The sequence below is a fragment of the Haliotis cracherodii genome, unplaced genomic scaffold, assembly GCF_022045235.1.
Source record: "Haliotis cracherodii isolate W230 unplaced genomic scaffold, xgHalCrac1.p SCAF_6, whole genome shotgun sequence".
NCBI lineage: Eukaryota > Metazoa > Mollusca > Gastropoda > Lepetellida > Haliotidae > Haliotis > Haliotis cracherodii.
In genome coordinates this window covers 15,536,234-15,549,205 of record NW_027266319.1, presented here as the reverse complement: position 1 = coordinate 15,549,205, position 12,972 = coordinate 15,536,234, and the positions used below count along the sequence as shown (strand labels likewise).

The following is a 12,972-nucleotide window of genomic DNA, read 5'->3' as shown; positions in this document are numbered from 1 at the left end:
TGCACTAATATGAGATGAAACAGATTACCCGATGTTCCTAAAAAGGGGGAGATTTGGAGATAAAAACTCTAAAATTAAGACGGAAATTGAGGGAAACTGGTTTTCGGCAATTGTATATCACAAGTAAACATAATAATCCACTTTCATTTGACCATGTGGTAAATTTGGAAATATGGTAACTAACGTGACAAAGTGAGAATCCTGCGCAACACAGGGAGCATCTCAACACGTAGATTGTTATTTAGTTTCTAGTGTTTCCCATGGTGTCATCATCAATTATTCAGCCTCCATTCTTCGTGATAACTACCCTGGACCCATCCCACTATAGGTGAGGTGAAATGGGGTTTAACGTATATAGCGACGTGCATGCACGTGTGTGTGTGGCTGCTTGTACTAGTCCGGACTGATGCCGATTTATAGTGCTAGCACACTGAGATACCATGCCGCAGTTTAACATGAATACCCCTCTCAGACACAGTATACTGACTCCGAGCCAACCGGTCCCAGTTTTAGTCCCTTAATGCCGAGCGCCAGACAGGGGAACAACAAGTACCAAGTATGACGCGGCCGGGGATCGAACCCCGGACCTTCCGCTCTACGGGCGGACGCTCTACCACTAGACCACGGAGACGGTCTTCTTTACTTTAGCTACGCGATGAAGTGATTCAAATAGCACGGCACAAATTCCATTCACCAAGTGGATGCTCAAAGCCCTACACCATTATTATCCCAGTCAATGGATCAGTGTAAACTCGATTTTCATTCTCAGCTCCCTGGGGAGTATACAACCCAAGCTGCCATATCATCCTACCGGGTACATATTCACTGATGGGTGAACAGAGACACATCTCGAACAAAGTCATGTGCTTCAGTGTGGGGCAGGACCGAAGCCCTAGATACTCTCATGAGTCAAGCTGCCGAAGCCGGTCACCCATCCAACTACTCTCCGCGACTGACGTTGCTTAACTTCGCCTGATTTGTATCGAATACTGCAAGTGATGTTCTCGCGATCTCGACTTTTGGAAATGAGCGAGATATGCCCAAAACACGAGAATGCGAAAACGCGAGATTTAGCCCAAATCTCGCGTTCTCGCGATCTCGTATTCTCGTGTTTTTGGTACATAGCACTTTTTGTCAAAAGTCGACAACACAAGAACGCGACATTTGAACATGATGCAAAATCGCCCAATCTCACAATCGCGAGAACGCGATAATCCGACATTTCATTTTCTCGCGTTCTCACATTCTCGCGTCTTAGACGCTGTCCGTGCGCATGCGAACTATCATAAGGTCAAGGCGCATGCGCACGTTAGTAGTCCTGTGATCATGCTTCTTCTATGCTCTTCATTTTCCAAGTAGCATTTTAGCTTTTAACTTATGACAAGCTTGAAAATGCTATATAATTTACATACACAAAGTCATATAGAGTAGAGTTGACAAGCCGGGATATAACTGAAATATAAATACTGTTCAAAGCGGTGTTAAGCCAAACTCACTCACTTATTCAGAGCCATGCCGGTCCCTCAGGCTGGATATCGGGGTACATTTCCAGTATAAGCATACCTAGCATGCGGATGCTAAGGCCGCAATAAATTGATAGTCAGAGTTTGATTGATTTTTTTAAAACACATGAGTCTGGGTGCATTTTATTTTTAACATTTTATTTTTTCTTATCGAACTATTGTGTGTTCAGTAGCTGTCGAAGGGTGCGATTCACATGCATCATGCGTGTTCAGTAGGGCTTCGTGTGTGGGGTATTTCATCAAATCAAGACAGTAGGAACACACATATTAGCGATATTTCTATTTCTAGGAACTTGGAGGCGATAGGATAATGTAAGGCGGGATGGATTGTAGCCAGACGGGAGCGGATGAAAATCTATTAATTACTTTTGTATGGCCTAAAGTAGCGAATATGGTGTCGTGTAAAAAAACCCATCTGACAATGTCATTTAAGACGAATTCTACAATTTGGTCTGTGAGAATTTTGTTTTAATGAATATGCTTGCCGTGTATTATATTGCCTCATGGAGAAACTCACTGGCCTGTGATTATTTTCTGTAACTGACAGTGTCGCCGCGAATAGCTGCAAGACTGCTGATGTGGCTTTAAGCAATATTTACTCACTCACAGACGGCGATATTTTGTTTCCAGCTTCCGGACAATTTAATGTTTCCACTATCTTAGAACAACGGGATTGCCATTGCAATTTTGGGCGGTCGGGTAGCCTGTTGGTTAAAGCGTTCGCTCGTCACGCCGAAGACTCGGGTTCGATTCCCGACATGGGTACAATATGTGAAGCCCATTTCTGGTGTCCCCTCCGTGATATTGCTGGAATATTGCTAAAAGCGGCGTAACACCATATTCACTCACTCACACACTCACCCATAGCAATTTTCTAAATGCTTCTTGGAGAATGAAGCGCATGAAAGAAGCATGACCGCAGGACTACTAACGTGCGCATGCCCTTGACCTTATTATATGACGAATGCGCACAGGTTTTCGCAATTTCGTGTTTTTGTGGCCTAATTTGACAAGTCGAGATTGCGAGTTTTTGCATCATGTCCAAATGTCGCATTCCCGTGTTGTCGACTTTTGACAAAAAATACTGTGTGTCCAAATCTCGCGTTCTCTCGATCTCACATTCTCGTGATTTGGGCATAATTAGCTCATTTCCAAAAGTCGAGATCGCGAGAATGTTCCTTACAGTATTCCTTTGGTTTGTGACCTGTGCGCTGTGCACAGGAACACGCGCAATCACTTTACTCTCACAAGCGAGAACAATTATGTGCTATGTTTGAGATTGGAGTGATCGAGGTGGTGACGTCACATCTGAAACAAAGATATGGTGGTGTCCAAGAGCGCACGTATGCTCTCGAATGGTAGCTCAGAGACACGATTGAAACGTGTTGGGTGAAGTTTTAGACGACAGCAGCCAGGTGTATTGTTGCTGGTTGAAAAAGGTGGAAATGGTACGAGTAATGGTAATCACGTGACAGAACGCACACCATCACCGGGAGGCCAATGTTACCGGTGCTGGGGGCCCTGTCCCCTAGCAGGGGTGTCCGGTAGCCTAGTTGTTAAAGCGTCGTTTTGAAGCAGATTCAGTTGATGTTCTTGACCGATCTATAACTATGGATGAGTCTTGATTTCACAAGCCAGAGACACAAGTCAAAGTAGGGGAAACATCTAACGTCTCAGAAGAAAGTTTAAAGGATTTCAAAAGGAATCCAACTGGTGGACTACCTCCCGAAAGGTCAGACCATTGACGCCAATAGGCCAATATTATGCTAATGTACGTGGGCAACTACGTGAGAGTATGAATAAAGAGATAAAGATTTTTTTGCACATGAAATACATTTGTAAATCACAAAGGATACCACCCAAAGTGAACATATAAGAAACATGTATACACGTCCCCATTGTGTACGTAACGGCTCTTATGTTAGCAACACCGTCTTCAGACTGCCGTCTCACCCCTCACCCCCTTTCTGTACACAACTATCCTTATGCTAGCAACATCTCCTGCAGATCGACACGTCACTATCTGTACACAACTATCCTTATGCTAGCAACACCATCTGCAGATCGACACGTCCCTGTCTGTAGACAACTCTCCTTATGCTAGCAACACCATCAACAGGTCGACACGTCACTTTCTACACATAACTCTCCTTATGCTAGCAACACCATCTGCAGATCGACACGTCACTTTCTACACATAACTCTCCTTATGCTAGCAGCACCATCTGCAGATCGACACGTCTCTTTCTGTACACAACTCTCCTTATGCTAGCAACACCATCTGCAGATCGACACGTCTCTGTCTGTAGACAACTATCCTTATGCTAGCAACACAATCTGCAGGTCGACACGTCACTTTCTGTACACAACTCTCCTTATGCTAGCAACACCATCTGCAGATCGACACGTCACTTTCTGTACACAACTGTCCTTATGCTAGCAACACCATCTGCAGATCGACACGTCTCTTTCTGTACACAACTCTCCTTATGCTAGCAACACAATCTGCAGATCGACACGTCACTTTCTGTACACAACTATCATTATGCTAGCAACACAATCTGCAGGTCGACACGTCACTTTCTGTACACAACTATCCTTATGCTAGCAACACCATCTGTAGGTCGACACGTCACTATCTGTACACAACTCTCCTTATGCTAGCAACACAATCTGCAGATCGACACGTCACTATCTGTACACAACTATCCTTATGCTAGCAACACAATCTGCAGATCGACACGTCCCTTTCTGTACACAACTATCCTTATGCTAGCAACACCATCTGTAGGTCGACACGTCACTATCTGTACACAACTATCCTTATGCTAGCAACACCATCTGCAGGTCGACACGTCACTTTCTGTACACAACTCTCCTTATGCTAGCAACACAATCTGTAGATCGACACGTCACTATCTGTACACAACTCTCCTTATGCTAGCAACACAATCTGCAGATCGACACGTCACTATCTGTACACAACTATCCTTATGCTAGCAACACAATCTGCAGATCGACACGTCACCATCTGTACACAACTATCCTTATGCTAGCAACACCATCTGTAGGTCGACACGTCACTATCTGTACACAACTATCCTTATGCTAGCAACACCATCAACAGGTCGACACGTCCCTTTCTGTACACAACTATCCGTATGCTAGCAACACAATCTGCAGATCGACACGTGCCTGTCTGTACACAACTCTCCGTATGCTAGCAACACCATCAACAGGTCGACACGTCCCTTTTTACACACGGCTTTTCTTATGCTAAAAACATCTCCTGCAGACGGACAAGAACCCTTCTGTACATAACGTTGGTGGGAAAAAAGGGTGCTGAATCATTGTCCTTTCGACATGATTTTCTAACACCCTGTGTTATACGAAGACACGTTAATCATTTATACCTCCATTGGATCTGACTATTGGCAACAATTCTTGGTGATTGAAGCTTGTGACAAAGAACCAATCAAACTGAATCCATTTTCAATCTCTAAAGGTTTTGCTGGTATCAGCAGAGAGGTTACAAATGTCACAAAGCACCGATTTGGCTCTCCCCTTGTACAATGTGAACGGAGATCGCAATCTGTCAATCTCCTCAAATTAAAAGAGTTTGTCAATATCAAGGTTGCTGTCTCTGTGCACAAAACACTGAACTGAAGGTCATTGTCCTTCATAGAGAACAATGCCTGTTCGGTATAACTGAAGGTGAAATTACCAAGGAACTGGAACAACAGTCTACCACATATGTCAAACGATTTACTGTAAAGAAGGATGGTGTGGTCGAAACGAATATATCAAAGCTGGTTATTGTAACATTCCCAATCCACTCCGATGCTGCACCTGCCAAGCGTTTGGACATGGATCCAAGTCCCACCATGCGAGAGTACGAGAGCATTGACTGCAGGAAGGAAATCCTTTAAATCCTGCCAAGTGTGGCAAATCCTGAAGATCATGCATGAACAAACTTTCACTTTCTATGAAGCTCAAAAAGAAGGTTCGCTTCCCTGGAAAAAACCCCAGCTATAACCCCTTCAACTGTGGCACCTTCCAAACCAAAAGTAAAAACTGTACAGACTCAGACACTAGAACCGGTACCTGAACCAAAATCAGAGATCGTACATTCAACAAAAAAGGAAAGTATTGAGACAATGCAGCAAGAGAGCGGGTGAACTCCATCACCAAAGGCCACCTCTCCTTGAGACGTCTCCATACAGGTCCATAACTTCGCACACAATTTGTCGCAATGACATCAAAGGCAGCATGGTTTCTAACAACATGCCAGTGTCCAGTCAAGCCTAATTAACAAGTACACCTTACAGCAATGGTGCAAGCTGTTACCATTGTTAAGTTACTTAAGTATTCTCACGCGACTGTCGATGGCACATGTACATTGAGAAATGAGTGAAAGGGAGTACTACAAAGTCTTCCTTACGTTCGCATGATACATCTCATGGACATTATACAATGGAATTGCATAGATGGTCTTGAGATGAATTTTAATGAAAGCTATTGATCCAAGATTCAAGATTTTAAACCATCGGCTTTTTATCTCCAAGAAAACTTGACATTCGCCAGTACAGTTGCCACTCATTTTCTCATCCTGGTGATAGAGTTACAGGAGGTTCTTCTATCCTGGTCAAGCAGGGCATAATCCATAGCCCACACAACAATAATCTTCAAACTGTTGCTGTCCGTTTAACTCTGAACATAGTGTTTATATTATGGTCACTATATCGTTTTCCTTCTTCAACTGTCTGCCAATGAGACCTTCAGGCTGTATGGTCGGCTCCCGAAGCATGATTTAAGCATCTTCAAGGAAGTATCTACATTCTGCCACAGGAACATACTCTTGATCTTTCACTTACAGATTCAAATATTTTGAGCGAGTTTGAATGGCCGGTCAAAATAACATTTGTGGAAGTGACCATTATCCATCAATACGTACAACAAAGCATTCATAAGTACTCTGCAAACCATACGTAAACCATGGCTTGATGATGATTGTAAACAAGCTAGAAAAATAGGAAGAAAGCTGAGAAATATTTCTGCCGGCATGCTACCTTTCACAACCTGAATAACGTGAAAATGACAAGCGCCAAGGTGAGACGCACTTTTAAACGAAACAAAATTCAATCCTAGAGGAACTTCGCATAAAAAAATCAATTCTCGCATACCCATGTCAAAGGTGTGGAACATGATTCAAAAGATATAGGGCTATGAATCAAAATCTGAGTTCACCATCGCAAAGATGGTAATGCACTATTAACAACTAAATGTGAAATTGCCAACAAACGTGGTGAAACTTAAGCAAACCATTCCTCATCTTTTAACTATAAACCTTAGTTTCAGAAGTTTCATAACCAACAGGAAAAGGAATAAGTCAATCACAACTCCGATAATGGCACGTACATAACACTTCTTAGGCTGGCAACACCATCTCCAAACCGACAAGCCTCTTTCTATACACAACTCTCCTTATGCAAGCAAAACCACCTGCAGATTGAAACGCCCCCTATCTGAACTCAACTCTCTTTATGCTGGCAACAGCAACTGCAGGCTGACACGCCCACCTCCTGTACAAACTACTCCTTATACTAACAGCATAACCTGCAGACAAACACGTCCCCTTCTGTACATAACCCTCCTTATTCTAGCAGCATCACCTGTAGACCAACCAACATCACCTGCAGACCGACATGCTCTTTTCTGTACATAGGTCTCCTTATGCTACCAATATCAGTTAATCACGGTACAGTACGAACATCCCTTCTGTTTTATAACGTCCGGGTGGTTTAGACAACCCATTAAAGTATTGTCCTTTGGGAAACTTTATCAGTTTAGTGTTAGATGCAAGTGCTAGAATCCCGGTAGCATACGTATCATCAATCCATATTGACTTGATGTAAGTTGAAGCTGTGTGTAGATTCCTGATAACTGACAGTGTTGTCATGTAGGCAAATCCTGCACAATATGGAGGGTACCTGACGAATGGATACTCCTTTTTGGAAACGGCCCACTTTCCGGTTATTCGCTTCCTGCTCCCAGGTACAACGAAGCACATAATATGCCCTTCAGGGACAGGGTTCGACATCAGGTACCTCAACACGTTTGCAACATGAATAACGACATCATCGTCCATTTTGATGACGTACTTCACATTTTTGCAGTGACTGAGAACCCAATGATAGCCCATAATGTGTTTATGGGTCAGATTGTGGTAAGAATCTATGAAATTCCCTTGCACCATGTCTTGATATTTCTGTGATTCCTTTGCAACCTCTGTCTGTAATGAAGCATTGTTAGTTTGCCCCACTAGGAAAACAACAGTCAGAACTGACCCATGTTTAGTGTCACATACACTGGTGGTGTCCCTGATTTTCTGTCGCTTCTTGACGTTGTACAGGGCAGTATGCACTATCACCACTATGGAGGCCCAGCCCTTACAGTTATCGGAGTTCATCGAGAATTTGTACTGATGTAAATTATCCCAAGCATCAACATCATTGTCTGCAATTCTGAGATATCCCAGTACTTGGGAAGTCGCATAGACTCTTTTCGAAGCCCTCTCTCCAGCAATAGCCTTTATACGATGACGGGCAATCGTGGTTGGCAGAGTGGTTGTTTCACTCGAGGCGTTTCCATTCATCGTCGTGCTAACCGTTAGTGTTTCCGACCTGATCTCCAGTGCCTTACCTTCTTCGTTTGATACAGACCGGGTGGTTTTTGGAGAGCAGTGTCCTCTGATTAGCGCATAGGCCATAGCACCTGCTACAGAAAGAGTTAGCATCCATTGCCATGATCTCCTTTGGAACCTTCCCAGACAGATCAAGCTAACCACCCTGGAACAGTAGAAAAATAAACACTGTTCTGTTGTTTAGATGCTCCATTATTTTTCAGGTACGGACAGCTGTTTCTCAGTTATATATTATCTTAAACCAACATTTCAATAAATCTCACTTGGAATGGAGGGACTGTGGGGATGCTAAAAAACAAGGTTACAATAGGCTTTACATGCTTCACTCTCACGGGATGTGTCAGTTTTATAGAAGAGTGAATGAGTTAATATTTTCCATCACATCGGCAATATTGAAGCCATATCGCGATGACCAGTCATTTATTATTTAATACCTGTTAACAAAGGACAGTACATTAGTAAAAAAATATCACAGTTTAGGTACAAACAAACCAGATCAATAATACAACAAACTATTTAATATGTAGATGGCATCGCCGTCAATAATCTCAGTTGTTGATAACATCACCCTAATCTAAAACAAAATTCAAACCTTTAAAATGTATAAAATAAATTATATTTCTTTAAAAAAAAACGAGAATTAAATGATCACTGATGTTATCAAGAAGATACTTTAAGAACGTTGAATGATAATAATTATGCCTTGTGAGAAAGAAACAACAGTCAAGCAAAACATGCTTGACTATGATTATCTCATCAAGCTTGTATATACCTACTTTGGTGTTCTTCTTTTTTTGCATTAGATCTTAGATGAAGCATCTAATTATAGACTTGTAATCACTGAATGGTAAAATAAGTGTTGTCACAGACTTGTTGAATGCTGCCTTTGCCGCAGCATCAGCCATAGTGTTTACCAGGGACTTTCAACAAATCTAGAGACATCAGGAATTTAGTCTTAAAATAATTTATATGATGCCGAAAAGTGAAATGCTGATCGAAAATGAGTCCTAGGAACTTGGCCTCATCTACAACCTCGATGGGAATTTCCATCTAAAAATAGTTCAGGATCTTTATGGCGCTGGTATTTCCTGCAAAAACGAATACAATTGGTCTTTGAAAACTTAAATCCATTTTCAAGGGACCGAATTTGAATTTTGATGAGAAATAGCTGTAGGTGTCTCTCGATGGTACGCATATTTTTGCCACAACATGAAATCAACGAAAATGGACCAATCAATTGAATCATGTAAGATCCTGGAAAGACTATCAATCCTTATACTAAACTCATTGACGGACATCCTGATCCTGATTATAATGGTCAGACGGGGTTGAACCCACACGCACCTGAAATTGTCGGTCTGTTACACAATTGGGATATAAATTGAGGCAAGCCGTGAAGAAAATGTATGATAGGAACTGTACTGACGCAAATCAATGTTGTTGGTCTGTCTTGTACTAATAAGTGTAATTCATTAAAATTGGTCCTCAGACCTCTGCTGTGCCACTGAAGTAGTGGATTAAAAATGTCCATGTTACAGATGGATGAACAGTAGATCTATTGCTCCCATTTTGTGACGATGAGGAGAGACAGCCATGTCCTCCGGAGTTTGAAATCGATTGTATATCTGTATAGGTCACGGTAACCCGTTGGTACACGATTTGAATTTTTCGAAAAATCATCTAATTTGCTTGCATTTTTCACAATAGGGGATGTTTTGGGTAGCGGTGTACCAGGCTAAATGTTTCCCTGGCCAGTTCCCTCCTGGGTAAGGTTTGTCCTTAGTTCTTTCCCACACCTGGCTAGATCTTCCCCCCTCCCCCCTCAAGTCAGTAAGCTTACCTTAGGTGTGGAAGGTGTAGCCTTGGCCCTCCCACCTCTCCCCTTCCCCCCTGAGTTTCAGATACACTGTACATATGGCCAGGCAAATTGGATTTTTAGTTTACGGTGTTCCTGGATGCGAGCATAAGGAGCAAGTGACAGACAAACATATTTTTCATTTCACTAGGTTGGGAGAGAAGATCTATTATGAGGAGCAAGTGAGTGTATTTTTTTAGAAATAAATGTTTAAAAAAAGAAGCGCGATAATGAATAATGAATGTAATGACACAAAACTAAATTACTATATCAGGTAGATAAGTTTCAGCCTCAGTCAGATCTTTCCCTAAAGCCAAACATTACCTTGGGTAAATCTTCCCATTGATAACGTAATATACACCTGGGCACTTTTGCATAACCTGAACATATAGATTTCGAATCCCGATGCCAGATATCATATTTGCCTAATAATGCAGTTTTGATTTAACAATATTCTGAGTATATTAGTCAAAGGGAACAATATAGCATGAGTATTCCTCAGTATAACCACCGCATATTTACACTTCAGATACTTTTATTATTATTGGTGTTAAATAATATTTCAATGCAATTGACATGTGTTTGAAAGAAACTCTTTTGATGACAACAGTTGCATCGTCCATATATCTATTTTGACAAATAACGCCCTGAAATTCAATCAGACGCAAGTAGGAGACTCAGCATAAAAACTGGTGTTGTTAATATACATTTGATCTGTTGAGAATCTCATGATTTCATTACCACAACAGATGGATTGCTAAGCGTCAGTAATCCTTCATCACGCTACAATTATATATATTTAGTAAGTTCTTCCTCTACTTAAGTTAAGTCCTATTTCCATTCTGATGTCAATAAATTATCCCCATTAGTCAGCAGTACTGAGAAATATATGCAAAAAAACCTTCATAAATATCATAGGCACCATAGAAGCTTAACTTTTGTCAATCATCAATCAACATAAACATCCTCATATTCCATAATTATAAAAATAGTACAGAACAGAACAGAACAGAATTATTTCGTATAGTCTGGCCATGAGGCTAATAGTACAGATGATTGGATAATATTTCACATATTGTGACAGAGTGCTTCAGTATATTTTGGCTTTGGAATTTCTAAGTTTAAACAGTCTTTCAATATAAAGAGCTAGCTGAAATGATATGCTGTCGTCATTTGTTGTGTGTAACAATACAACCTTGTGCATGGTAGGATATTGATAATACCTTAACCTTAAGTTAGTATAACCTGGACATATAAATGGTGCATGGTATTATTCATTATTTATTCTTCTTTACGGAAATTGCATACTGTCAGAAGTCATGATAACTAGACATTCCATATTTATGTATTTTAAAATCATTTGAACAACATCTCAAGTTTGTTAAATATATTAGATTTACAGTCTTAATCGATGATACTTTTTCAAGTAGTAGTAAGGATTTGTAAATGTGCAATAAATATAGCCTTGGTGAATTAGATATACAATCTGACCATTCTTGCATAAACAAAGCTCTTGTTCTTTCCTAAAATGTATAAATAAAAACATCTCCGACATCTTGCATCAACTATAAATTACCAAAGCCATAACTAAAAAATGTATATCTTACAAATGAAGCCCAATTCATCATATTTATATAGTATGAAATAGCAAAACTTTGGATATTTTACCCAGAGACCCAGAGGCATTCTTAACAGCTTAATTCAATACTTCAGTATTTCAAAACACCATATTCATACATTCTCCTCCTTCCAAGTTCACCTAATTTGAAGATTTGTATCCTATTTTCAAAGTATATTTACAATATTTGGTATGTATAATTTCAATATTTTTTCTTACTTCTGTAAAACCATATGAGTTTATCATATGAAATACAGCAGTTTTCTTCACCTTTATTTCTGTATTCTTCCAGATACACTCCAAGTTGTTTCTCTGTCTCTCTGAGGCTTCTTGTGTAGTCATCACATAATTATATAAATAGGAACCTTTCACTATTGTGGAACAATATCTAAAATATATTTTGGAAGATGAATATAAAATTTCCAAAAATATGTGAAAAAAGAGAAATATTTGAAATATGGTTTTCCTGAAGCAATCAAAAAGGGAGTGACTTGGCCTTGAAAAACCTTTTCCCCATGTCATTACATGCTTGATGATCTTGGAAAGTGCGACCACAGTGGATAAGAACTGGCCTAGGATGAGATAAAACTGGCTTAGGCTGGAGGCAAGAGAGAGGAAGAACAGGTTGGCTGAACCTTACTTGTCCGGTCAAAATAACGATAGACCCACCACAAATTGCAACAGAAATGTTTTTCGTTGATTCATATTTAACAAGCCCTCCTTAACATCATATAAAAAGTCTAAATGGGGGAACATTTCCAAATTCAGTCATCTTTACTATCGCGATTACCTAGCATTTTTATAGAAAAAATAAAAATATTCAATTTTTGAAATTTATTCAAAGTTAACTATGTTACATATCAAATGAGAGCTACTAATACAGGCTTCATTATGTTATACCGTTCCATATTCTGTCTTGTTTTGGTTCAGAGAAATCAGCAAAAATCTTTTGTCAGCTTTCAATAATAGTAATCTATCTTGTTCCAAACAGCAGACAAACAGACCGGACTATACCTTGGGAAGAACTGGCCAGGAGGATGTTTCAGCCTGTTACACCGGTACTGGCGCTGCTACCATTGAAGATGTTGACACACTCGCTGATGCTCATGTATCATCTGTTTGTGAAGAACTTGACTGAACCAAGTTATCCGTGGAAACCTAAGTAATGTATGTCTAGCATTGTACGGACATGACTGATTTAAAGGTATGCTTGTCACAGCAGCAGAATAGGACACAGCTGTGGTTGGAGAGGTAATAGCTGTGATTGAATGCT

The 12,972-nt window shown here is 40.5% G+C and overlaps 1 protein-coding gene across 1 annotated transcript; it reads right to left on the bottom strand.

Annotated features, from left to right (window-relative positions):
• Window positions 1-7,209: 7,209 nt before the first annotated feature.
• On the bottom strand, window positions 7,210-9,131 carry LOC139446271 (beta-1,3-galactosyltransferase 1-like). The gene is made up of 2 exons (XM_071227622.1): window positions 9,097-9,131; window positions 7,210-8,371 (listed from the first exon to the last, which is right to left on the bottom strand). The coding sequence occupies exons 1-2, from the start codon at window positions 9,129-9,131 to the stop codon at window positions 7,273-7,275; spliced, it is 1,134 nt and encodes a 377-aa protein (XP_071083723.1). The 3' UTR covers window positions 7,210-7,272.
• Window positions 9,132-12,972: the final 3,841 nt, after the last annotated feature.

Bases quoted from the DNA above. Each gene is read 5' to 3' on its own strand.
- LOC139446271 (XM_071227622.1), bottom strand. From the start codon at position 9,131: ATGGCTGATGCTGCGGCAAAGGCAGCATTCAACAA. The intron at 8,372-9,096 runs GTCTGTGACAAC...CTACTGTTCCAG, and splicing joins GCAAAGGCAGCATTCAACAA to GGTGGTTAGCTTGATCTGTC.